Source organism: Zonotrichia leucophrys, chromosome 5 (genome assembly GCF_028769735.1).
Source record: "Zonotrichia leucophrys gambelii isolate GWCS_2022_RI chromosome 5, RI_Zleu_2.0, whole genome shotgun sequence".
Classification (NCBI taxonomy): Eukaryota; Metazoa; Chordata; class Aves; order Passeriformes; family Passerellidae; genus Zonotrichia; species Zonotrichia leucophrys.
Window position 1 is genome coordinate 31,907,572 of NC_088175.1, and position 25,037 is coordinate 31,932,608.

The 25,037-nt window shown below is 43.8% G+C and overlaps 1 protein-coding gene across 10 annotated transcripts in view; it reads right to left on the reverse strand.

Annotated features, from left to right (window-relative positions):
- Positions 1-15,068: 15,068 nt before the first annotated feature.
- Positions 15,069-25,037, reverse strand: part of MGA (MAX dimerization protein MGA) — a 59,090-nt gene continuing 49,121 nt past the window's right edge. For all 10 annotated transcript variants that reach the window (XM_064713920.1, XM_064713922.1, XM_064713924.1 and 7 more), the window contains 6 exons: positions 24,568-24,750; positions 23,748-23,859; positions 22,313-22,546; positions 21,484-21,660; positions 20,910-21,062; positions 15,069-19,931 (listed from right to left, as the gene is read on the reverse strand). In XM_064713920.1, the coding sequence (XP_064569990.1) occupies positions 18,631-19,931; positions 20,910-21,062; positions 21,484-21,660; positions 22,313-22,546; positions 23,748-23,859; positions 24,568-24,750 (2,160 nt within the window). In that variant the 3' untranslated portion in view covers positions 15,069-18,630. The remainder of the gene's footprint in view (positions 19,932-20,909; positions 21,063-21,483; positions 21,661-22,312; positions 22,547-23,747; positions 23,860-24,567; positions 24,751-25,037) is intronic.

Consider the following 25,037-nt stretch of genomic DNA (forward strand, 5'->3'; position numbering starts at 1 on the left):
GAGGAGCTGCCAGATCTCACAAGCCAGCAGGCCTGAATTGCTGTCAGAAGGCATACATTTAGGATGCAGCTCTGTCTTTCAGCCCAAAGACATTGCATGTATCAACACAGTCCTAAAGGGGGGAAGCAAACCAGCCTTTCATAGCATGGGAAAGTCCTGCTAGCTCCCTCTTCCTTAACATGCCCTGCCATTTACTGCATTTTCCCCACATCCTTGGAGTATCTTTCTGGCTCCCTGTTGCCTGCTGTGGGTGACCTGCTCCCTTTCTTTGGTGACTGTCCTGTCTTCAGTGACTAACTCAAACCCAGACTATTCATGGCAATTGGAGAGGATCTTTCCAAAAATACAGGCTGTGAAAATTTGCTGAAGTTCAGGCAGAAATTTACAACGACAAATGATCCATATGGGCTATGGTCTTCCCCATGGTGGCCAGCACACTGCCAGCATCACAGCTTGTGACTGTGTGAACCTGCGCCACCGGAATTTCAGGAAAAGTTTGTTTGCATTCCAGGTGGGATTCTGAGCAGGCACAAGGGCTTGCAGGACTAGGAACTTAAGGTTTATCTGGTCAGAAACCTGCATAAATTGATGAAAACACCCATAGGGCATACTGCTAATCTCTATCAGTAACTTGGAGGAAGTGAATCTAAAATGTCAGTGTCTAACCTTTGATAGCTTTTGTTTTGATACATGTGCCAGAGAGAAATCCATGCTTGTTGCTGCGTCAAAATGTCATAAGGTTCTGGGAACTATGGCTTTTCGGAAGATATCAAATTTTGTGGGATTTACAACAAAATTGCAAGAGTTGGTAACATTGCAATTGTTTTTAAAATGAAAGTAACTGATGTCCATGGAGCTAAGAGTGTATATATAGAATCATGGAATCGTATGGGTGTCTTATCTTTCAGCCCAAGACATAGTCTACAACTGAGAGGTGGCACATAAAAAAAGGATTCTTTTAGAAAATGTGAATGTTGTCCATTCCTACCAAACCTCTTGTCCTATTGCTCAACAACAGTGTTTTTATGCTAAGGGTGAGGAGAAACTCGTGAAGGAAACCAGGCCTGCTGTTGCAGCAAAAATAAAATCCCTCTTGTAGGAAGACTTACACATATGGTTAGCTTAATCCACGCTATCAGTTCTAGTGAGTGGAACTACTCACAGTGGATATGGAGTTCGAAAAAAGCACCAGCCTGTACAGGGCTGGGACCTGGCACTGCACAGGAAAAAAAATGTAGTCAATAGTTCTTAAATTTCTGCTGTTCAACACTAAAACATCAGAGTCATCACATTTGGGAGAAGTGCATACATTTGAGAAAGAGCTGAGGGATGGCTTTGAAAACAAGAGACAGCTGAGATGTATGCTTGGGAGACGCTGTTTAAATGCAAGTAGAATTATTCCTCTTTTGTTGGAAGCTGAGCACAGCATAATGTGATTTGTGATTACAATTCTTTGTGTCTGTGAAGTGACTGAAGAGACAGGCTAACTCTGAAACATCACTGGACTTCTAAATTCACTGAAAAGGAACGGGGACAGGGAACGGATGTTTCAGATTTTCAGACTAAAGCATACTACCTTTCTAGTTATTTTTGAGGCAGCATGAAATGTCACAGCTTCTTCAGTTTGTCCTAAGGAGAAAGATCTTGCCAGTGGTTTTTAAAGAAACTTTTTCTATAGTTTCATTAATAAAAACACTTGCTCTTTTTTTCTTTGATCTCAATAACACAAAAGGGAATCAGGCAGGAAACACCAGTTTCCTCTAGGTATTGCAGTACCAGTCTCACCACACACCTGTTTCATTGTTAGACATATACAATTTTCCAATTGTAGTATCAAATTTGTGAAAAGTTATGAAAGTGAAAAACCCTTGCACTAACTCTACAACCACTGGAGCTTTAGCTGGAGTGAAACCAGAGCAGATGATGCTGTCCTGCATGGCTTCTGTTCTCCCAGCCCTATCCTCCAAGAAGTACCAACCCACTTGAAATGGAGAAACTGCTTTTGATCCAGTGGCATGGCTAGAAGCAATTGGTAAACCTGCTGCTCCATGACAAGCTTCCTGATGTTGCTCTTACTCGTGGTGTCCAAAATAAGCTTTCCTATGGCAGCAGTCAAGCAGGTAATCTGCTGGCCAGCCACTGTGTTGAAGCTCATTAAAGGTGCGTGTGTGGCTTGTGCTGGGCAAGTGCTTCACTCTGTGCTCACTCACCCCAGAGCTTGCTGCTGTTTCTTTTGTTAAAGTGCCATTATTGCCTCCTCACTACTGCCACAGATTACCTTTATTTCTGAGCAAGGCTTGTGTTTTTACAGTATGTTCCTGTAGGGCCCATCTCCATAGGGAAGTGCCTTGACTGAGATCAGTTAGTGATAACCAAAAGCAACAGGACTTTCAGCTTCACTCTAGAGTCATGAATTCTTCCTTGACAGAAAGGATAATGTACCATGAATAAATTATGTCATTTATCTTTGACATTTTCAGCATTTGCTCTTGAATTATGTGTTCTCAAAGAAGTCTTTCTGAGAGATGCCTTAAGTAATGAAAGAACAGATGCCTCAACAAATTAAATACCATATTTTTAAGCACTAGGTAATGAAGTAGCTGAAAAGTTTTTTCTTTGTTGCAGAAATCCTCCATGCTTTTCTAAGAAATAGCATTTTGCAATAGTTCTGAAATCCTGTAGGGCTCCAAGCAAAAGGAACATTTTGGAAGTGATTTTTTTTAAAAAAGTTACTTTCCTAGTTAAGAATATGGTAATAAAATAAGAGCACATAAAAAGAAGACACAAAGCAACAGAGCAGAAGTGCTACATGAGCCCTCTCAGTGTGATATTAAACCTTTCCTTGAACATGTTCTTCTTAAAAAGCTCTTCTCACTACCTGTGGCCAGGCAGGGAGCATGGGCTGAGTCTCCAGACCACTGTGCTGACATGCTGAGAGCAGATGTAGTCCCATGACTGGATACACTAAGTGCTTTCCAAACTCTCTGTGTGATGGGGCTGCAAGGTGCTCTGTGCCTCTGAAACCCTGATGTGCTGATACCATGTCACAGCCAAGCCCCTGAGTGGTGGCTTGCTCAGCTTGGGGTTTTGTCATTTAAAATTTGTTTTCTTTGGCAGAGAAACAGATCTGAGAAAGGATTTCATTTTTTCAGACACCAGTGTGCTGGAGCTGACCTGCTCTCTGGTACTAGAGGGAGCTCCAAACTGGAAGCTGTGGCAGCCAGCAAGAGCAATTGAGGCCAGATCAGTGACCAGGTGAGTTAGTCAGGGAGCAGCATCACACTCATGCAGATTCACAGCTCCCACACAGCTTAGAGGATGGGTTGATCACCTGCACGTGTGCCTGCAGAAGTAGTGGGGACAGACATTTTTCTCCATGCCCTCACTGCTATGTTCCTGAGCAGCTTTCAGGCCAAGTGAAGAGCAGTGAACATAAGCTTTAAACTCTGTGTAAGAAAAGCATTTGGTCTTCTTCTGTAAGAGCTGCCTACCCTCCAACCTCCAAAGGACCATAGTGCTGCTTTCCAGATAGGATAATGACTGTCATTTCAGCCTCACAGGATGTTGATTCAGCAGGGTCATTATGGCTTTTTCCTCATGTTGACTTCTTGTTACAGCAGTGAACAGCAGGCACTCAGATGTGGAGAGAGGGTGGAGGAGGAAAGATAAACAGCTTTGGTCTAGTCTGGAATAAAAATAACATATATGTACAGTGTATGAGAAACTAGACAGGTAGAGTGTAAAAGAAGAAAAGCAGTTACCAGGCAGCAAACAGAGGCAATTTCATGTTTAACTTTTATCCAACCATGAAAATAACTATGAACTTAATAATAATTTCATTATTAGCCTCTTAATTAAATATGAATTTGCCCCAGCAAAAAGCACCAAGAGTTCTTTTCTGGACATACAGAGGTCTCCAAAGCTCAATGTACGCTAGGTCAGGTGATGAAAGTCAAGCAGAGTTAGTTGGTTTTGTTGCCTTGTTTGCTGGCAGTGAGCTTTGTCCCTTCCTCTCTCTCATTTATTGCCACAGCTACAAGGGATAAGCAGAATGAGTTTCTAGAAATTGTTTTGAACCATAGCTTAGGCCTTTTTATCAGGCTCCTGATACCTGACTTGAAATGTTTAGAATCCAGCCAGCAGTTACACAGGATCTTTTCTTCATGTGTTCCCATTGAAAAGTCATGTAGACATCTATGGTTCATAATGCATCCAGGGAAAATATGCTTATATCATAGATCCCAGCTGTGCTTTAAAAAAAGAAAAATATACATGCATGAATGCCATTCAGCTGGTTGCTAGGAAATTGTGCTGATAAAGCAAAACCATGGGGAATGCAAACAAAATGTTTAGTATGGAAAGTCCAGCTGAAGACATAAAGTTACTGCTTAGAAAAGACTTGGATCCACTAAGGACTAATAGTTTCTGGAATAAGACAAAATGTGTAGAGATGTACTTGTAAATCCCAGGCACAGCTACAGTCATTTTTTTCTGAATTAGAAGAATATCCCCTAAACTGAAGGAAAAATTACAAATCCATTTCAATTTTGACTCTGCTATTGTAACAGGTGAACTAATCTGCTTATGTCTCACTCCTGTATTTTGAGGGATCAGCAAAACTCATGCTCTCAATTAAAACTATTTTTAACATAATTAGCAAAGTGTGCACAAGTGTCCATTCAGCTGTCAAAGCAAGGCCATGTTCTGACTCACCTGGTGCCTGAGGCACATGTGCATCCGGTGCACAGTCAGGTGTGCTTTCCAGCCTGCTGTCCTGTGGCAGATGTGATTGATAGAAAAAAAAATCTGTACTGGCTGACTGAAGCCTGGAGGAATGGCTGTGGACTTCCCACAGCCACCTTGGGCAGCACACAGCTCAGGAGAGCCTCAGCAGCACCGGAGTGCTGCAGGGGCAGACCAGCCTGGCAGGGCACTGCAGGGCCAGGGGCTCCCTAGAGCAAGGCCACAGCCCCCACTACTTCTGCTCCAGCCCTCCACTAGTGCGACACTGGCTGTGTGAGCAGCTATCCCCACTAGCTGTGGCCTGGCCCACACATTTGTGCATTAGCCAGCTTGTGGAGGGAGATAAATGATGATACTACCCTATTAAATTTCCAGGACCTGTCTCTGATGTCCATTTCTCAGTGGCAAGGGATGAGAATGCCATGCGGTAGCTGCTGAATGGGAGTGTGTTGTGCTTCCTGCTGGCTGCGTGGAGGTTACGAGGGAGGATAAACATCAGGTACCGAGGCAAAACTCAGCTTGGACACTGGGCCACCATCACAGCTTTGGCTGGTCAGACAAGCCACGACATGGTACTCAGGCCAGTCCCCAGGAGTCCTCTCAAGGTTAGATCTAGCAGAGTCTGGCCCCATTTGCACACAGGACCAAATGGTTTGACAGTCTCAAAAGCCCTCGATGGGACTGCGGTGTTGCATGAACTCTGTCACTTTTAGACCGTGGTTATCTGGGACCTTGGATGTGGGCAGAGACAAGAGCAGCACCGTGCAGATAGGAGAGGGATGTCTCCCATTGACTGGACAGGTGCCAGGGCTACCAGGCACACAGAGATTGGATGTTGGACACTCTTACTTGCAAAGGGAGTCCAGATCTGAAAGCCACATAATAGGAAAGCATTTGAATGAACTGGTACTTAAATAGGGGATGCCAAATCCTTGTTCCTATTTGTAGGAGTTATTTGTCTTCCATTGTTCTCCCTAATTACTGCTCTCTGGAAATACCTACCCCAGGATGAAATTACCATTGAACTCTGTCAGGAGGGATAAAGGCCTCCCTGAGAGCAATCACTTTATACCTTTCCAAGTTTTGGGCCCATAAACTTTTTCAAGTGAGAGGGGCTTCAGGCATCTACATGCTTCATCTTGTTTGCAGTGGGTTTAAGGTGGTTGTGAAAGGTAGCCAAGAAGAGCTACTTTGCACAAATGTCCTAAAATACTTGCAAGGGCTCACTGAGCAGAGGCTGAAAGTGCTGCTTGGCTGCTCTAAGATCACCCAGAGGCCAGTTCACTGTAGAAAGGTTGGGTTGAGCTATGTTATGTTGGGAGAGCTCCTTACTGTTACAGGCACAGAAAGGGATCACAAGTTGGGTTTTCCAGCATGTGTCTGAACAACTGATTCTCCTTCACTTGTCCTCCCTCTGGCAGCATAAGCAAGGGCATACAAAGTAACCATCTTCACTCCCAGACTGTTCTGCAAAGGAAAGCAGGGAGCTGTTATTTTCCAGGTTCTGCCCTCACAGAAGAGGCCTTGCAGCTTTCTATGGGACTGAACACCAGACAGGAACAATGCCACTGCATCGCTTGGCTGATGTCTGCCTGAATGTCCTTATGTGTTTAGGCCAGCTCTGCACAGACTGCAGGGATGGCACTGGCACAGAGGCTGGCCCTGGCCCAGGGACCTGAAAGGAGAGATGCCTGCTAACCCCTCTCTGCTGAGCTGCTGTTCCCAATGGCCTGCTGTCTAACCTCCCCCCACTCCCCAAGAGAATGTAGGTCACTGTTCACATTGTTTTCCTCTGAGCCTCGACCGTTCCTGTTTTGCCACTTTGTTTGCAATTAGCCCGTACTTTTGTAATTGACCTAAATAAGCCTGTTTGTTTCATTTTCCTCCATCCCATGCCTTATGTTTCCAGAGAGCTGTGATTAATAAGAATGATGCAGCATGAATATCTTCTGCAAGCCCAAAGCAGGAAGTGCCCTGGTTGGAGTTAGTCCTGCTCTTGATGATCAGCAGCAAGTTGACAATGTAAACCAGAACTCAGGCAGCTTTGGGTTTTGCCCTGAAAAAAAAGACAGCATGACAGATCTTACAGCTTGGTTGTGGTGTATGGCCTCCTCAGATGCCTTTTATTGTTACTACTGTTAGCAAAATGAAAGAACTAGAGCAAAACTGTAAGTGAGCAAGCAAATAATAGATCCCTCCTATAACAAGTGATGTCCAAGCGTTATCTTGCAAGCCATGAAACCCACCCATTTGTATCAGTTTTCACAGCTGCTCACTTTGCTCCCACAATCACGCTTAGCACAATGATGATGTCCTAAATTTCCTCTCATGTCACAACCCTGCCCTCCCCATGATGCCTGAAGTGTGAATGCTGGAAAATCAAATGCAATAGAGCATGGAAGTTATCCCACTAAATCTCTCATGCTGTTGGGAAATACTCAGCTGGACAGGTTTCAGGCACCACTTTTTGCCTCAGTTTTCCCATCTGTTCTCATGAACTCCTGCTTGGACAGGAACATCTCATGAATGTTTCCTTTATTTGCACTACTTTTTGCCTCTCACATCCTTTAAAGACAAAATAAATATCAAAACAAAACCTTGCAAGAGAGCTTTTCCCAAAACTTCCTGTTGTGTTGCAGACCCCCCCACAGAGATGTTCTGCTGCTTCCCACTGGGATGCCCATCTCTTTGTCCCCCTCCTGCAGGCAGGGCTGTGTTGGGGTCCGTATATCAGGTTGGCACAGAGGTCGGTACTGAGGCCCATAGGAGTCACAGAGCCTGTAGAGGACTTAGCACTGTGGTGTCCCTGAACACCAGGCTCCAGCCTCTCACTTTAGAGATGCTGGAGGAAAGCAGAGGGAATGAAGTGCAAACTACATGTCATGCTGTTCAGAAACCAAATACCAGAAATGCTGGCGCTGCATCTATTTGTAGTTTTCTTGATGCATTGCCAGTATCCTACCTAGCAGTATGGAGTCAATGTCTGTCCCTTTGCTTGTGCTTGCTTCTCTAAAAAGACTCTTAAAAGACTTTAGTAGATGTCAGATGCAAAGCACAACTCAGTCCCAGGGCAGACTCTGACTCTGTCCAGCAATCCCAGAGATGACATGGAGATAGGCACAACAAGAGCTGTGGCATAGGGTTGTGGAACTGGGGTTTTCCAATAAGCCTAAATTTTGTACCCAACTATAACTTAATTTCATTGGGAACTAGGACAACAAATTACCATAAACCTCTTTTAAAATCCCTCCATTTAACCTCTTGCTCCTTGACACAGACTTTGACATCCAGGCTTCCCCCTTTCTCTATAATATACCTTGGCTTGCAAAATTCACCAAGCAGAACGAAATCTGAACTTTCCACTCCCCATGGCAACCATAATTCAATTAAACAAGACAAACCTTGGACAGCAGTTGGTCCATGGACAGAACATGGTATGCTAAATACGATACCAGCAGGAGGAGAGTGAAACACAAAATTCATGAAACAATCCTGTTAAAAGAGAGTTGGCAAGTGAGTGCCCTTCAGGACAAGGACACACAAAAACACACATGCCCTCCCCTTTCTTTAGTCCAGCACACTTCACATAGATGACAACAAATAGGAAGGACTGGGATTAATGGCAACTTTTGCATGCTTACAAGCCTCTCTGAAGAGCACCCAACTGCACATTCAACTTCTGTGGATGGATGCATTTGTTCCCTTTGCTAATGGGCAAATATAGGTCTGACTAGGGATGCTTTCCTTAAGCAGTGCCAATGTGGGCAGAAAACAAATGTCAAATACAAGAAAATTGCACACAGCCCATTAGTCATCTGGCAGGACAACCGACTGAGACGGAAATATAAAAGTATAGCCAGATCACACTCTCACGGAGGTGAAAAAAAGAAAGCATGATGACTAAATACCAAAGTCATGGTAAACCTAAATATTATTCTCAGAATGACTAGAATTAGGAAGGCTAGAAGATAGGGAGCAACAGATGTGAAATGTTGCCCAGGAAGAGGCACTATCTCCACCCCTTGAGGTTTCTAATTCCTGGATGGAGAAAAACCTGACCAGCCTGATTTGATCTCATGACTGCCCCTGCCCTGGACAGGAAGCTGGACTATAGATCTCCAGAAGGCCTTTCCTATGTGATTTTTTCTGTGATCCTATGAATGCCTGTGATTTGGCATACAGAGAAGGCAACTACTGACATTGCCATGACAACAAACTGGATTTCTGCTGGTTTTGCAGCTTCCTGCAAAGAGAAGAGTGCATGCTTCCTTGAGAGAAATGCTCACAAACCCCCCAAGATTTATAGCACTAGATTCATTGGAGCTTTGCTTTCAATCTAATGAAAGAATTAATAGGTATCAGCTTGTTGCACAGTTCATTTCTGCTTCTGCTTCAATTTTCTTTTTTTTTTAAAGATAGCGAAGAGAAAATTACATGCAATCTTGCAAAAAGAAGATAATTACATCCTCCCCCTTGGGGAGACAACCAAAATGGCTTCAGCAGATACTCCTCATGCCAGTGGGAGTCAGCAGCCAGGGCCAGCTGCATGTGGCTCAGCACAGCCAGCCCAGTGCTGTAAAGCATTTTCCTTCACCATTTGCCCTGTGGTCTTCCTAAATAGAAGCACATGAACCGAAACACTTCCAATGTTTTGTTCAAATACTGCAAATACTACTCAGCTGCAGCAAGCAGGAGTTTAAAACTGGGAGTTGGGCAGACCCGGGGCAGTGGTGCTGCTGTGGCCAGTCACACACCCAGGGATGGGGGTAGGGCTGTGTGACCTGTGGGGGTGCTGGCCTATCTGAAGCCCCGATGGGCTCCTGGGGCTGCAGGCAGAGGATGGGGATGCGGGACTCTGCTCCCACAGCTCCTGCCCTGGCATTGCCCATGGGGGAGCTCGGGGACCCGAGAGCACTGGGGCCTGCAGCAACGCCGCTGCAGCAGCAGCTCCGTGTCCAGCCACACAGGGGCTCCGCTCTCTGCCTGCGCCCGGTGCCGGCAGCACAGAGCATCCTCAGAGGCACAGGAGTGCTTGGTTTCCTGCACACTTCCCACTTGCACTGTCTGCCTCTCAGCCAGAGCCAAGGATCCAGCCTCCTGGGACTCACCTTCAGCCAGGAATAACTTCTGACTTGAGGCAATTTTAGTAGGTAACCAATGCCGCTGGCTTTTTCCTTTGGCAGTTTTGCTTTTCTTCCTCAATCTATGAAAATCGAGTTTTCTTTCAAACATGAATGTGCCCCTTGTAAGCTGATCTGCAATATAATTATTTTCTCCCTTGCTCAGCAAACTTTGCAAAACTGGACATTTTCCCCATCAAAGCCAGACAATGAGGCCTTGTCTACACTGGAGCACAGTAGTAACAATTCCCACTGTGGCTGCCATCCGTTCAGCTTGCCTGGTGGGAGCCGTTTATTAAATTTTTTTTCCTGAAGACTAAGCCTCCCAGTTCAAGTTGATTGCCCCACATGTCAGAGCCACAAAACATTTGTGGGGTGAGATTTTTTTGCCATGGGCATTCAAAAGCTAAGGAAGCAAATTCAAAGCTTTCCAAAAGCTTCACAAGCTGCAAGTCTGCTTGAGACATTTTTTAAAACCAAGTAGTCATTGTAATCTAGAAGTGCAGACACTGGTTAGGGAGCAGGAGTTAATCATTGTCCTTGCAAAAGGTTTGCCAGCACCTCCTTTTCTTGTCATGGTTTCATAGCCAGTCACCTTAACAGAAGTTAAAACACAATCACATCAGACCTAGACCATTAAAAAAGGTATCAAAATAACCAGACCAGGAAAATTGTACAGCTGTGTTATCCATCTCATGTATGGAAACCTTCACATGTGTTTGAAGTTTGCTGAAGCTTGGCCCATTTGAAGTTATCCAGCCCCTTAACCTGTCCCCCCATCAGAGGCCACACCAGCACCTCCCACACAGCCCAAACCAGGCCAGCAGCTGCCCCCACCCTGAATTCGAGGGGCACAGGTGGGGCTCCACCGACCCCCATCCATCCCAGTGTCCTGCTGCCACACAGGGCTGCCCAGGCAGGGGCACCTTTCCTGGCCTGCTGCCTTTCCAAGGCTGAGCATACAAATATGGCTCCAGCCAGGCCCCAGAGGGACACTAAAGGTTGATCAAATCATGTTTTACTCTAGCTACATAATGTTTTATAGTGACATCCAGGTCCAGCACATCTCTGAAATAAGGCACAGCATTAATTCACACTCTCCTAACGCTCAGCACTGCCTGAGCCTCTGGCTTAGGCAGGGACAGACAAGGGCCATGGGGGCCAAGGGCTCATGGCCGAGGACAGCACAGCTTCACCCATGCCAAGCAACAGCTCCTGCAGGAAGAGGCACCTTTAGCTGCTGTTTACACAAACAGTTCCAGCCTTCATTGGATACCAAAAGAAACCAGACACCTTGTCTCCATTGAGGTTTTTCCTTAAGGAGAATAGAAACTCAGCAAGGAATTCCAGAATCCTTTCAAAAATTTTACTGCTATTTTAGGACACCTTAGGTTGGAATATGTTTTGTGAATAAAAAGAGTATAGTTGGCAAACCCTCAGCCATGCAGAGGGCAGGGTGAGCCAGAGGGAAGCAGAAGAGGGCAGAGGGATTGCCATGACACTGCTGCTCTTCAGAACAGAGAACCCAGCACGTGCTCAGCAGTTGACTTGGTGCCAAAAGGTGAGTGTGGCCACACGCCTGGGCTTTGAGGTGCTGATGTGTGTGTCATGGCAGGCCAGCGAGCAGTGCACAAAGCAGCAGGGTCAAGCCCCTTTTCCTTACACAGAGGATGGGGCTCAGAGGTCCAGGCCTGACTGAGCAGGCAGAAGGACTGGTGGAAGGAGGGGAGAAAGAGGAGCACCTGCCCCTCAGGCCAAGAGCAGCTTGTGCAGCCCTGCAAGGGGCTCTGGCACACAGGGCATAGTAAAGGCAGCAAGGGATGGGTGGTACAAGTGCTGGCAGCAGATTCCCCAGCTGCTTCTGCCAAACTACTGAGTCAGCTCCAGTGCAGATCCACCCTTCTCCTCTCCCTGCTGCAGGAAATCCTGGCCAGGCACTGAAATGGAGGCTTCAGCGGCACGTGCTGCTGTAACAGCCTTCAGCAGACAGTGGTGTGCTGTTCTAAAAACACCTGTAAAGCTCTTATTGGGCTGCTAATGGGCTTCTTGTTAAAAAGAACAGTCAAGCTGCTACAAATCAAACAAGTCTTGATCATACTTTCACTCTGCAGAAGGTTGAGAAGGGGAGGTGATCATCAGTCATCCCATCCCCATGGCCTGAAAATACACTGTACTGTTTTCCATAAACCAGCAAGCTTGTGTCATGCGTTCATCCTCCCTTTTGGTTTTTTATGTAGATTGGGTCCAGCACAATTTCAAAAACAAATTCTGTCCTCTTTTTTTAAAGATGATTGGTATTAATACTGTGGTTACTTTACATTTTTTATCTAATAATAATCACAGATCACTGGATCTGAAAGTCCAGAGGACCAAAGTCCATTTTCCAGATCCAGTGGCACCTCAGAGGCATGCAGGGCTCCGTAGTCTCAGCTGCAAACTGGAGCCCATTGCTCGAGTAAGCTCTACAGACCTTGCCCAGAGGCTTTGTGCCATAGAGCCCCATGTCCTGGAGAAGCCAGGGAAGAGCTGCACACCCACAGGTTTTGCTGCTCTGCTCTGGGCAGCCACAGCCCTGCCCCAACAGGCCTGGGGTTTGGCCAGCAGGACAGACCAGGAGGAGCTGGGCAGGCTGTTTCATACAGCTGCTAAAGAGTTAATCGGTGCTGAAGCTCTAAAAATGGCACAGAGCTTATGTCTGCGTATCTTTTTTTAGCTGCTATTTAATTGCCTGGTTTCAGCCCACGAGGCACAGCACGGGTACTTGCCAGGGGCACCACTCTGCGTCACACAGGGGAACTACAGGGAGCCCTGTGCTCGGCAGGGACAGGAAAGGAAGTCAAAGGCAGCAGGAAAGCCTTTCTCCTCCTCCTCGGAGCTGGTCCCAGCAGGCTGGCAGAGAGACTGAGCCCTGCTCTTACAGCACAGCAGCCTGCCTGCTCACACCCACATAGCTGTGACTGCCCCTTGATCCACCCCCATCACATCCACATCTTACACAGGCAGGGATCCTGCTCCCCAGCAGCTACCCCCATGCTGAGAGAGCTAAGCTGAAATGCTGCCTTCAGGTTCAAGTCTCTCCATTCTGATTTCCAGTATCTACCTTACATTAGAGAGCCAGGGCCAACCCTCAAGGCACCACAGTCCTGTACCCTGACAGCCCTACAAAATCCAGGGAGCCCTCAACAGAGCAGGATGTTCCAGGTAAGTGACTACTATTAAAGCAAGGACAGGTCTTGGAGCTTTGTGTCACAGCAGTTCTGCTGGCAGCATGGGGCTGCTAGAGAGCAGCCCCATCAAAACAGGGGATAGCAGGGACATTCCCAAACACCAGCACAGGTGAGACACCCCTGGCTGCCGGGCTGGATGCATGACTGGATTAGACAGACACAGCCATAGGTCCCCAAAGGCCTCCCTGGCACCGGGCTGTGGGATGTGCTCGTGCTGATGATCGTGCGGGAGGGGGTGTGGCTGGGAGCCTGGGGCAAGGGGCTCCAGCTGCCTGGAACACTGCATGGAGGCTCACGCTGGCAGCCTGCGAGGCCCACGTGGCTGCTCAGGAGGACACACTGCAGCTTTCCTCTTCATCAGAAAAGACCCAGACAAGCGGAGACTAAATCCTTCTAGGGGTAGAACTCTATTAAGAGAATGAAGACAAGGACACCTCCAGAAGAGCTCTCACCTGGTCAGACACCTCCAAATCCCAGGAGACACAAGATGGACAACTAAAGTGCGAGCTGAGGCACCACAAACTCCAAATGAACAGGAACAGCCAGGTGCACTGGGGTGCAACAATGCCTTCTTGGTGTATAGCAGCAGTTTAGAGTGCAAACAGATGAGGCACTGAGCTCAAGTGACAACAAATGGCATTAAAATTCCTCCACTACCATGACCCCAAATGACAGTTATTTAGATTACATTCACTGCCAGTTATGGACAAACTGGTCCTGCACAATTTTGGATTGCATTTATGGACTCCAATCTGGCTGTAGCATCAGTTACTGCACAGGCTCCCTGTAACTCTGTATTGTCAGCAGAGTTTATTTGTACCACCATCTGCATCTCCAAGAACACAATGAATATGCTGGAAAACACAGATCCTCAGCACAGATTGTTGGCCTCTATTAGAAAGTTCTTTCCATTGCAAGGCTGACTGGATATACTTCATGCTTACACTTCTTTCTATTCCAAGAAGTAACTTTAGCCCTTAAAATAAGGAGTAATAGGATGAGACCTTGCTGAAGGGTTTGAGAAATTTCAGAAAATAAGTTGACTGTGTCAACTGTTTATATTAATTCATTCCTGTAAGGTCTGATGTTCCTCTTTAAATAAAAATAAATTCTGTGACATGTCTTCTCCAGTCAATTGCTTACCCTCATGTAAGGGTAAGCATGCAGCTTTTCTCCTCATTGTATTTTCTTTTCTCAGGTCTGCAAGACTAACTTCTCATTTGTAGAAATGTACTACATAATGAAGAAGAAAATACCACCAAAAAAGAGGAAAAAAACCAAACAAAACCAACTAACCAACCAACCAAGAAAACAACACAAAAAGCCCCCCAACCAACCACCCACCAAACAAATAAACAACCCAAATAAAACAATCCCTACACACTTTCAAATGTTATCTTTCAATCCCTGCATGTGGAAGCCATAGATGGCTACTTGTTACGGGCATTTTATCGATTTCTTTTTAAAAAGTATCTCTGCTCTGACACTTCACCTAAAGGCAGATCTGCAAACCAGTTCCCACTAGGACAGCCATCATGTTCAACTTCTCTAAAGGAAACAGATGCAAAGGGTTGGGGTAAGGAATCTAAGTTTTCTGTGGACTTAATCTCTCAGCTCTCAGGGTTTTTTTCTTTTTGTGCCACAACCAAATGTTAACCCCCTTGGCTTCTTGCTCGGGGTACATCTCACAGAAAACAAAGTCCCTCTGGTGCCTTTTCTGCACTCAGCAAGTCAAGATCCCCTATTACAAGGGATGACATTTCCACATTTCCTGCATACTGCTAAGACTAAAGGGAGAAATCTCTGAGTTGTCTGATCACCAGAACCAAAACCCAATGTTTGAGCTGCCAAGGCTTGGGCCTCAGATCATTCATGTACCACTTGCTCAGGTCCAATGCCACGTGTCACCAACAGCCCACCACCACGTCATTTCTGCTCCCCCTCTATCCCTGTAACAAACTTTGAGAGCCAGTTTCTAGTTGACCTTGATTGGTTTATTTTAGTTTTACACTTTGTCCCTCACATACAGTTAAGAGTCTTGTACTGTTAGATTTCTACAAAAATATCAATTCTCCAAAAGCAAAAAAGAGGGAAAGATATACTTTAATATATAAAAGGAAAAAAGCTAAATCTGACATTTCATTATATTCTTAAAAACATTCCAGTCTATTTACAGATGTGTAAAAAAACAAAGAAAATCTCCAGGTCTCTTGGTCAAGCAAGAGCGTGCGCCTTGCAGGGGTTTCCTTGTTTCTCCTGTTTTCCTGTTTCCAGAATCTTCTCATAAAGTGTTATGTTCTATGATTATTGCCTCAAAAAACAGCATATGTAATTTGTAAAACATTTGGGAGCTTAAGGGAAGAGCAAAGAGTCAGCATTTAAATTCATAGCAAAATAATGTGCTGCAGACACAAGACAGTGAAACAAGCAAAACCCAAGAGCATTCCAACAATGCTTTGTTGGCTGGTAGAACCCATCAAAGATCTTTCTGGGAACCACAACAAATGCCACCACCTTTTACAGCCATACTGGGGGGCTGTTCTTAGTTAATTTTCTAGTAACATTTAGGGATCAAAAGGTTTTGCTGTCATCTTGACATCATTATATTTTTACTGCAGTAATTTTTTTTTCTGCCCAATGCCAAACAGTAAATTCACATACAGAAATTTTATACTCCCAGATAATAAACAGAACATCCTCAAAAGTACCTTATTTTTTTTAGATCATGTGTGATCAGTTATCATGTTATAGCCTCTCTGTCTCACAGAAAACACACAATTCTGTGTGAAAATTAATACTTGCTATTTAGAACCATAAAAAAAGTGAGGTGCAGAAACAAGGCTTAGTGATTAGGCATTTAAAGTAGTCACAGCACAAGTCTTGCTGCTGTTTCTTGCACAGGAGGAATGAAATCTACTGGGAAAAAAAATTATTACAAGTTAAAACAATAAGCAACTTCAGCCTATTGGAAATACTCAGAACCAGATTCCCAGGTAAATAAATTTGAGTCTGATGTAGTGCTAGTAAAATAATTTAGTTACTCCAGATTTCTACTACTTTAAAATAAGGTTTAAATGCTTAAGAAGAAGAAACATTTGTTTCTACCAGTTTAAAATAAGGTTTAAATCCTTGAAAAGAAGCAACATTTCTTTCTACTCATTTAAAATAAGGTTTAAATCCCTAATAAGAAGCAATATTTGTTTCTACTAGTTTAAAATAAGGTTTAAATCCTTAATGAGAAGCAGCATTTCTTTCTACTAGTTTAAAATAAGGTCAAAATCCTTAATAAGAATCAACATTTGTTTCTACTAGTTTAAAATAAGGTTTAAATCCTTAATGAGAAGCAGCATTTCTTTCTACTAATTTAAAATAAGGTTAAAATCCTTAATGAGAAGCAGCATTTCTTTCTACTAATTTAAAATAAGGTTAAAATCATTAATAAGAAGCAACATTTGTCTAATTACTAACTGGGATTGTAAATCCCCTTTCCTAAGGCATTAAGTGACAACTGTAAAACCCTGCAGGACTCTCATAATGACCTAAACTCTCCTTTCCAAATCGCTAATACCAGACTTGTATGAAATATTAGAATAGCAAATATGCAAAAGGCAAAAGAGAGTTGTATGTAACTATTTTAAAACACACTGTTTAGAATGCCCAGGTGAAAAATATTTTTTAATGTAGTCTCTGGAGTAACTTTACACACAATGAGCTTGAAGGGCTTCTCTCCTCTGCGGCATAATATAAATAATAAAAATGCACAGAAAACACCGGAGATAGGTTGGTTCCCTGATGGATCTAACCTAGACACGGATCCAGAAGATGCAGCGTACTGGACAGGGCTATGGTTGTACAAACACTGCTCCCTCGCTGTGGAAGAACATCAATTGCAACACCTGCACAACCTCTGTGCTGGAAGGATGAAATTCCTGGGTTACTGCATCACCAAAGATGGGCAATTTGGATGGCAGGGGGTAATCCCAGCTGCTGTTGCTGGAACAGTTAAGACATGGAATTACATTCCTAAACAAAAAACAAAATGCACTATCAAAATTCTGTATGATTTTCCATTTTCAGGGCAACATTTTTTACCTTTTTCAAACAGTTAAGAAGCCCCCCAAGCGCACCATAACTTTTATTTACAAACTTGATAGGAAAAGATTGTGTATACTCATTAACAAATCATCTCTCCGAGGCTGAAAACTTCATTTGTCAAGAAAACTATGAAAACAGAAATTGTGTACAAAAATATAAATATCTTTACAGTCTGCAGGCCCCTCACAGTTCAACAGCTGAACAGTGAAGAGCATCTACAGGTTATTGAGTAAGCAGTGGCAGAGAAGAATAAAAAATACATCTTGTGATTCAATACTGCCCTATTTCCCTGGTAATGAGCATTTTTGTTGACTTTTTTGCTATACACAGCTTGTGCAAATGCAGTGAGAAACCTCTGAGTTCCTTTCCTGAATTTATAAAGAAATGAAAGGTTTGGAAAGCTATACACATATTTTCATATTTACACTCACATGTACACCTCTCGCTCACTTGTGCCAGGCTACAAGACTCCTGAAAGCTTTCTGCGTTTTCACAAAGCAATACTTGGTGTGAACATTCCCAGCCACCACACACATCTTGAAGAATGACAGAAGGAAAGAAAATAGGACCTGGGAAAACACTCCAACTACTTCAGCGATGTATTTAAAGACGTAGCAATAGGGTGGCCACATTTTCTTTCAACTCTGCAATTCTTCCTTATGGATGTCCTAAGCATCAGAGAGAAGTATTTGTGTGGGGGCAGGAGGTGAGAGTGAGGACAGTATTATTAAAGTTAACATACTGTCCTCCTTCTAATTACATTGGGAAATGTGTTTTTCTCCCCCAGCAGTGAGAGTTGTGTTTATTAAAATTTTCTGTGCATAAGCTCTTAAAAAGTCTCTGCTAGAGAACTATCTAGCACCAAAGAAAAAACCTTTTTACTTCAGCCCTCTGCAGTCTCAGATTTCCCTTCTGCCGCTCTAGGTATCAACTTTCAGAGTTGCAGTTACAGAATATGATTCCTGCATATTTATCATATTCTGCAAATATTAAAAGCAAATATGAACAATGCCGTTTCTGCATAGATAATTTGCCTGGTACAAAACAGATAATCCTTTTTTTCCCCCAACAAGACAGCTGCCTCCCTACTGGGGAGAGAAAAAAAAATCTCCTTCAACAGCCTCAGTTTCTCAGTCCCTCGATAAACTATTCCTGTGAAGAACCCAATTTTGGAAGGTTACCATGTGCCCAGCAATGGTTATAGATCATCTCTGTTGTCTTGAGAATGGGAAGGAGAACACCCAGAATACAACAGTGAGGTAAAAGTACATACACATGCTTAAAGTTTCCTAACACTTATTTACAATTTGGGGCCTGCCCCTCAGACGAACACAGTACTGATGCTACACAGAAAACAAGTGTTGCAGACAATGGAGGCCGCTGAACAATGACACTGGACACACTGCTCTAGATCTCTGTTCCAGTCTGATAAAAAACATCTGCACTTATTTGCCTGCTGAACTTGAAGGCAAGGTCCCAGTAGTATTCAACCTGGCAACCAGAGGTGCTAATGGGGGCATTACTTTGTTATCCTGTCCTTCTTGAAGAGCTGAAGGTAAAGAATTTTTTACCCCACTAGGTGCCAGTTTTGCAACTATAGGTGCTAGTAAGGGCATCACTTTATTACTCTGCCCTTCTGAGTCTACTGGCAGACTTGCCGCTTTTAAACCAAGCGGTGCTAGCTTCGGCATGGGCCTCCACGACTTGTCAGCATTACCGGCTTCCGGATTAGTCTTCATCTGCAAAACCGGCGGAGTCACGTTAGTGGCATCTGACAAGGTTGTTACTGTTTTGCCATTCCCACCACTGGTTACAGACAGATTGGAAAGTGGATTCTTCATTTCAGTACCTATCACTATCTTTAAGACATCTGCCTCAGATGAAGGATCCCCAGAGTTCTTGTCCCCATCACTAAGGTCATCATCTTCCAGGTGCAGCAGAAGGGGGCTTAAAGAGCCACCACCTCCTGGAACTTCAGAAAGGTCCTTAAAACTGCCTCCCAAGTGGCCAAACTGGAAGGAAGACCCATCTGCAGCGGAGAGATCACTGGCTGCTCCCCGACAAGCCTCTGCATCTTTATGAGAGAAATCTGAGCTGAGGGCAGCAGGCAGCTCAGACATGGTCGAGGCATCATCGTTCAGCTGCTGGTTGAGGAAGGCGATTTCATTGAGCAGCGAAGTGAGGGTTTCATCGGTGTCATCGCCCTCCTCAATGCTGCTCAGTATCTCACTTGTATCCAGGTCTGCTTCCTCCATTGCCGACGCTACTTTCCTCAATTCCATTTCTATCCTGGAATCTTTGATCTGCAGCTTGCGGAATGACAATTCTTTGGATTTTAATCTTTCCCCTCCAGAATCGCCATCTTTCCTCCTAGTTTGGCTTCCTACAAACTCGCCAATGCAGAGCTTTTTGCTGAATGACTCTGGAGATTCCTTTGTACATGATACGTTCCAGAGTTGTGGAAGGACATCTTTATTTTCAAAGAAAACTTTCTTTGGACCTGTGGTGTTTCCTCCATCTCCACCACTGTCTCCCAGACATGGTTTGGCTTTTTCTTCTGAAAGGATGTTGTCACTATTCATAGTTTCAAGGGGGGCTACAGCCAAGGATTGCTCAGAAGCTGGAGTACCTGCAGCTGCTGTTGCATTAGAATTTTTGTTTCGGTTCAGGTTTAGATTCATGCCAGCTTCAGCAGCCAGTGATGTTACATTAACTATCTTTGGCATCATGAATGAATCTTCACTTTCTGCAAAACCACACAAAGCACCATCCATTAGGGTATGTGTTAACTGCAAGTAATTCTAAGTAAGTATAATTAGCTCACTTCCGGGGTTTTCTAAAGTAAACTGCAATTTAGACTGCTTACACAGCTCTGGTCAACTGAAGGTTTAACACACAAATAGCTTAATTTTCAACTTGTAGAACAAGAGCAAGCTCCAGTGCAACCACCTGCAATGCTTACAGTTCAGATGGTGATGCACAAGGCAAACATAATGAGAATTTTCCCTCTTACTGTTTTTTTATGCTTTGTTTTTATGATCACATCTTGCACTACTGTTTTTGTGCACTACAGAGACATTTCAGGGACTAAATGATTACCTATTTTCTGCCTCCTAGCCATTTCCCTGTTAATAGCACTCAAATTTTTCCCAGCTCTACACCTGAAGTGAACTTTCCTTTTTCATTATGACAAAACAATTACAAGGAAGCAGAAAGTGAGTGGCTTGCTTTCAGCACAACAGATGGCAAGCAGAGCCCTGCTGGCAGGAACCACCCCACACCTAGATGCAATGGAGAGCACGAGGCCCTGAAAAACAGCCCTGCCATGGGCAGCAGAGCTGGCACGGTGTGGGAAGGGGTTGTGCCACAGTCAGAGTCCAGATGTTACAGGCAAAGATTTTCAGTAGCCCCACCACCACTCTGAACTGAAGCTTCCCCAGGAGGATGCACTGTACCACAGACACATTCCAGGATCTACTCTTCCTGACTTTCCTGAGGGCAAGCACGCTCAGTGAGATGATGGAAAGTTAAAAAGCTCTAATCCATAATCTCCTAGAGGCCCCTCTAAACTGTTCAAAACATTTAATCATGATTTTCTGTGAATAACATTAACACCTACGATTACTCCCTAGTGAGAAAGTGAGAAAACAATTTACCTTCAGCTTTGCAAGGATAATGTTCCCTACATGCAAGCACAAAGATCCATGAAAAACAAAGAGTTTACCTGAATGGGGTTCTGTAGCTGATACCACTGTTGAGGTTGCTGAATCCTCAGCAACAGCTGACAGTGTAATAGGAATGGTAGAGTTAGTAAGGATTCCTTTTACTTGGACAGGAACTGTTGATCCTGGCAGCTGAATCATCACAGAAGTAACACCTTATACAAGAAAAGGGAAACAGGGGATGAAGTGGAAACAAAAGCCTTTCAGATACTCAGATACAGTACTTTCAGACATTTCAGATACTCCTGGCTAAAAGGAGCAGTGCACTGCAAGGCAAGACTTCAATAACATCTTAAAGCAGTAAAAGAGAAATGCAGACTGGTTGTGTGATTAGGAATTCTCCTGTATGTTTCCCTAACTTCTGAATAACAAAATTTAAACACATTTTACTAACCTGTTGATAAAGTGACAGTTTGAATTAGTGACATCTGACCTCTCTTACCAGAGTCAAGTTCTACCTCAGCCAAGTTGTAAAAAAAATCCAAATTATTAAAGCAAAATTTCATCACTTCATAAACTGCTCAGCACATCTACAAACAGTATTACACTGATTAACATCATCTCACATGATCCTACCTGGCTGTGTGGCCATGGTAGTACCAGCCCCTCGAGGCTTTAATTCAGCCTGCAGCAGTGTGGAAGGAACAGCTGCCACCTGCCCTGGGACCAGGGGGCTCTTCAGCGTAAGCACCTGCCCCTGGGGAGTCATCACTACGCTTGCAGCCGTGAGTGTGAGAGAGGCTGAGGAGTCCTCTGCAAGAAAAGAATTATGTAAAACACTCATTTATTCTGGCACAGCACCCTGCAAGCCAGCATTAGGTACAGCTCTGGAAGGTACCATTCCTTTGTTCCTTCCTACATTTATGATGTGAAGGTCTCCACAAATGTTGAACACTTCTCTACAAGTTCTCAGCTACAAAAAAAATCTCCAGCGCCTGACATTCAACTCTGCCATTGAATTTAAGAGCAAATTTCCATCCTTGTTGAGAGCTAGCATTTTGAGGAGGGAGGTTTTGAAGAGTCTGTTCTAGCAGCCCCTGCATTCTAGGGGTTGAACTTCAGGTTTTCAGTCAGTAGAAAAAGAACCACCTTTAACTGTTAGAAATTACTGCCAGATTGCAGTGAAACTCCCTGAGATTAAAGGTCAGCTCAGTAAGAATTTACTTCCCATCATTTTGAGACTCTGAAGTCATGTTCACCTGAAGACCTCAGTTGTACTGGTCTCATCCTTACTGAAAGCAAGTGGTTTTCTCACCTATCATATGGACATTTCCCAGTCCTGTGCACAATTCTGTTTCAGCAGTGAGGCTGCCTGCACAAGCCAGCTGGCATTTTGCCTTCCCACAGAGTGCAGCTTCAATGGCTGCTTCCCCTTGATGCAGGACATGCACCCCTTGTAGCCCACCTGTGGCCCGGACTCCTCTCCTGGCAAGTATCAATGGCTTGCCCCTTCTGTTTGTCATCAATATCGGGGCTGGCTCTCTGGGGGCAGCAGAGGACCCTTCTTGCTGGGTGCTAGCAGTGGAGGGTGCAGCTGATTTCTGTGGCTCAGGTTCTTTCTTCTTTTTTTGTGCTTCTGTTGCTTTTTGTTTAGCATAAATATATTCCAGCTTCTTCAGGACAACCTCTTCTGTCTTTCCTACAGAAAAATTACCAGAGAGTCAGCCTACTTTCAAATTCTCTTCCCAAAACAAAAATGCTGAAGGTAGAACTAATAATGTGTTAAGCTGACATAATTCAGTTTTACTCAAATGACATTTGAATGTAAACTCACATACAGTTTTACCATTGCCATGAAAATTCTCATGTTGGACAAACACACAGATTTCATAAATAATTTGTTTTCTGCATATACACACAGTTTTACATGATCCAAGTTCAAGTTAAGCTAGACTATACTAGCTTGTTTTCTGCTTAGTGTTTATATTCTAACATCATGGTATGTCTTTAATTGGGTCTATATTTAACTAACTGTCCTGAGAGAGGACTTTTTCCTCAGCAAATCTGAGGTCTCACCTAGGAATGCAAAAGATCACATAACTACGTTGTGAAGTTATTTGCTTTCATTCTCTGCTCAAAAGGCCTCTCATACATTTCTAGATTACCAGACTTCACTACAACACCTTTTACTTTTTATAAATCAAATACCTTATACATGCATGAATGGATTAAAGTAAATACAAAAGATTTAAGTATCTTTCCTTTCTACTTTACAGGTATTCCACTGTTTATAGTCCCAGACTGCAAGATTAGAATAATATTTTGTTTATTCACACATTTTGATACTGGTTGAAAATGTGTCACAGCTTTCCTATCCTTCCAAATGAGACAGAAAGACACAGCAAATACAAGATGTAATGTCTGGCTGAGCAGCAGCTTAGAATCTACTTCAGTTTTGTTCTGTGTATAGCGCTGACATGTTCTAGCCCATAGGAGCACTGGTTCTTGGGAAAGCAGGACAAGGAGCCATTTGCAAAGCTCTGCAAGGAGTTGGAGGTTTCAGTACTGACCAGAGACAGCTGTGTGTGACTGTGAAGGGCTGAGCAGAAAAGGCATTTCAGGAAGTGACCAGTGACAGAATGAAGTGACACTATCACCATCATCCCACCCTTCCAAAGGAATCCAAGCCTGTGGCTCCCAGCACAGAGCAGTCCACACTTCCTTTAGGCATGAAGGAAAACAAAAGCCATTTCCATCAGTATAACTTTGTTTGGCATCAAAAGTCTGAATCTTAGTGAACCAATGACACACCTGGATGCACAGATTACTCCACACATTCTCACTCCTAAAAGCCTTTTCTTTCATTATTACAGCTAGTTTGCATCCAAAACCAGTCTCACCTGAGAGCGTGGATACTTTTCGAATCAGACCATCCCGTTTGCGTGTCAGTAACGTCTTCTGTCCAATAAACTTATCTGCCTGATCTGTCAGTCCTTGGATTTCCTCAAAGGCCTAAAATAGTATCAGGGAACTGATTTATAAATCAGTGACACACAAAATAATAGTTTTCCTTCCCAGAAACCTTTACAAAATTTATTTTCAAACTTCTGTAATCCTGAGAAAATAGGATTGAGAGAAAGCATGTGAAGTACCATGAATGTCAGCTTTCCCTAAATGCTGGTTGAAGAGTGATAACCATCTTGTTTGTCCTTCCTCCAAAGGTCAGCAATTTTTAAGAAGGACCCCAAACTTTTATCTTCCAGAGTCTAGGTACAGTTGATAAACACAATTCCATATCTACCACTCATGTTTAGTTTCCTGTCATTTACATATTTACAATTAAGCTTTTAATGTCTGTAAACTGCCTAATGGAATGCTATCTTCTCAAGCATTAAAAAAGTAATGGATTTAATGGATTAAATATTTCCTTATGTTCACAGTAAACCACTAAAGAATTATGACATAACGTTCCACAATTCACAAAGAATACAAGGGGAAGGCAAATCCAAACATATATGTTCATGTGATCAAGACTATGCTTTTAGGAGTATAGATTCTCAGATTCTTTCAGGCATTGTTTTGTTCTAGAGTGTCCTGCAGGGACGACAGAATTCCCCTCTACACTGGTACTCACCTGAAGAGTATAATTACTCTGAAGAGTATAATTACTCTGTCCAGAACAAATGATTCTCCTCCTCACTAAAGCTCCAAAATACCTACCTGCTTGAGAATGTAGCATTTGGAGACTTTGGGAAGGTTCAGCAGCCCCAAAACTTTCTTCAACTTGTCAAAGAGACCTCTCATTTCATTACGTCGCCGACGCTCATTTGCTGTGTGTGTCTGGCGGTAATGAGCAAAGGCTTCAGCCTGGGACTTCAGCTTTCTTTTCCAGGTCTGATGCTTCTGCAGGAGGAGCAACCAGATTGACCAGTTTAAGCAAAGAAGGCAATGTAATGGCAGACAATGTTCAAATGCATGTGAGATTTACAGCCTTTCTACAGACACCTGAAGATTCCACGTCATGCTATCCTGCTACTACGTCTTCCTGAAAGTTCAGAATCAGAAGGACACACAGTAAGAAATGAAATGCTATCAAAGAAGTGACCAACATAATCACATCAACCCTAACGGAAAAGAGCATGAGTCCCTCCAGTTCATAAGCTTTTCTTTTTTGCAACACAAGGCTACTT